The 1,472-nt window shown below is 50.1% G+C and overlaps 1 protein-coding gene across 1 annotated transcript; it reads left to right on the top strand.

Annotated features, from left to right (window-relative positions):
- The first annotated feature begins 612 nt into the window (after positions 1-612).
- LOC131228805 (uncharacterized) lies at positions 613-1,101 on the top strand. The gene has a single exon (XM_058224666.1). The coding sequence runs from the start codon at positions 613-615 to the stop codon at positions 1,099-1,101; it is 489 nt and encodes a 162-aa protein (XP_058080649.1).
- The last annotated feature ends 371 nt before the right edge of the window (positions 1,102-1,472 follow it).

Raw genomic sequence — 1,472 nt, forward strand, 5'->3', positions numbered from 1 at the left:
GATCGCGAAAGCAGAGTTCCTGTGGAGACCAGAAGAGGAGAGCACCAGCCGGTAATTCTAGGCAGCACCGTTAGCAGAGACATAGGGGCAGATCAGAGTTTTAGCAGCCTGCGACTCAATCAACAGCTTCATCGTCATCATTGGTACAGCAGGCCGCTTCATCTTTTGGCCCCTTTTCTGGTGATTGCCCTCTCCCCTTGCAGCAGTAGAGGCCACCGCAGTTGCCTCCTCCTCGTCCTCCTCAGCAACAGCATCAGCAACGAGCGCAGCTTCTAACCTCCGCTCCTAGGGCTCCTCCTCAACAGCAGAGGCAGCCAGGTAGGCCTCACCAGCAGAGACAGCAGCAGCAGAGGCAACAGCAGCAGCAGCAGAGGAGATATCCACATGTCCAGTCCCTGGGTCGAGTATGTATTGCAGCTCATCAGGCACTGACTCAGGATCCACAGTCTTCCAATTTGCTTTCTTTACCAGCTCAAGGCAGATTTTATTCCGCACAACAAGCATCAGGCCAAGACCCGCAGTCATCGACCAGGGGAGTTGTCAAGGGTATTCTTCTTATTTCTACTTGCATTGTCCATGTTTTTTTTTTATTCTGGTGTCTCCCATTCTTTCATGGCCGAGCAGTTTTGCCGATCGACCGGTATTCCATTGGAGTCCACGTCTGAGGCCTTGGTAGTTTCGACTCCCTGGGGGAAGTCTATAGTATTGAACCGATGTTGCCCTTCTTACTCGGTGTTAATGGGTGAGATGTTCCTTCATATTGATCTGTTCATGATGCGGATGGCAGGCTTTGATGTTATTTTAGGTATGGATTGGCTTGCGAAGTATTGTGCCATCTTGGACTGTGCCGCGAGGATGGTTATATTTCACATTCCCAGCTTGCTAGTGTTCCAGTTTGTCGCCGAGCCCAGAGGAGAGTCGTTGTCTAGTTTCTTGGCTTCTATCGTGGAGGATTTTGTGGTAAGATGTATTGAGCAGCTGCTAGTTATTTGTGAGTACCTGGATGTGTTCCAGGAGATCCCGGGTTTACCGCCGCGTCGGCAGATTGAGTTTCAGATAGATTTAGTGCCCGGTACTGCACCTATCTCGAAAGCTCCCTAACGGATGGCACCGTTGGAGTTGAGGGAACTGCAGGAGTAGTTAAATGAGCTATGAGAGTTGGGTTTTATTCATCCCAGCAGTTCACCTTGGGGAGCCCAGTATTGTTTGTGAAGAAGAAGGATGGCTCGTTGCGGCTCTATATGGATTATCGCGAGCTCAACAGAGTCATTATCAAGAAACGATACCCACTTCCCCGTATTGATGTTCTATTTGACCAGTTGCAGGGTGCACAGTACTTTTCCAAGATAGACTTGCGCTCCGATTACCATCAGATTCGGGTCTGAGAGGAGGACATCCCGAAGATAGCTTTCTGGATGCGCTATGGTCATTTTGAGTTCCTGGTCATGTCGTTTGGGCTGACCAATGCACCC

Source organism: Magnolia sinica, chromosome 16 (genome assembly GCF_029962835.1).
Source record: "Magnolia sinica isolate HGM2019 chromosome 16, MsV1, whole genome shotgun sequence".
Lineage (NCBI taxonomy): Eukaryota > Viridiplantae > Streptophyta > Magnoliopsida > Magnoliales > Magnoliaceae > Magnolia > Magnolia sinica.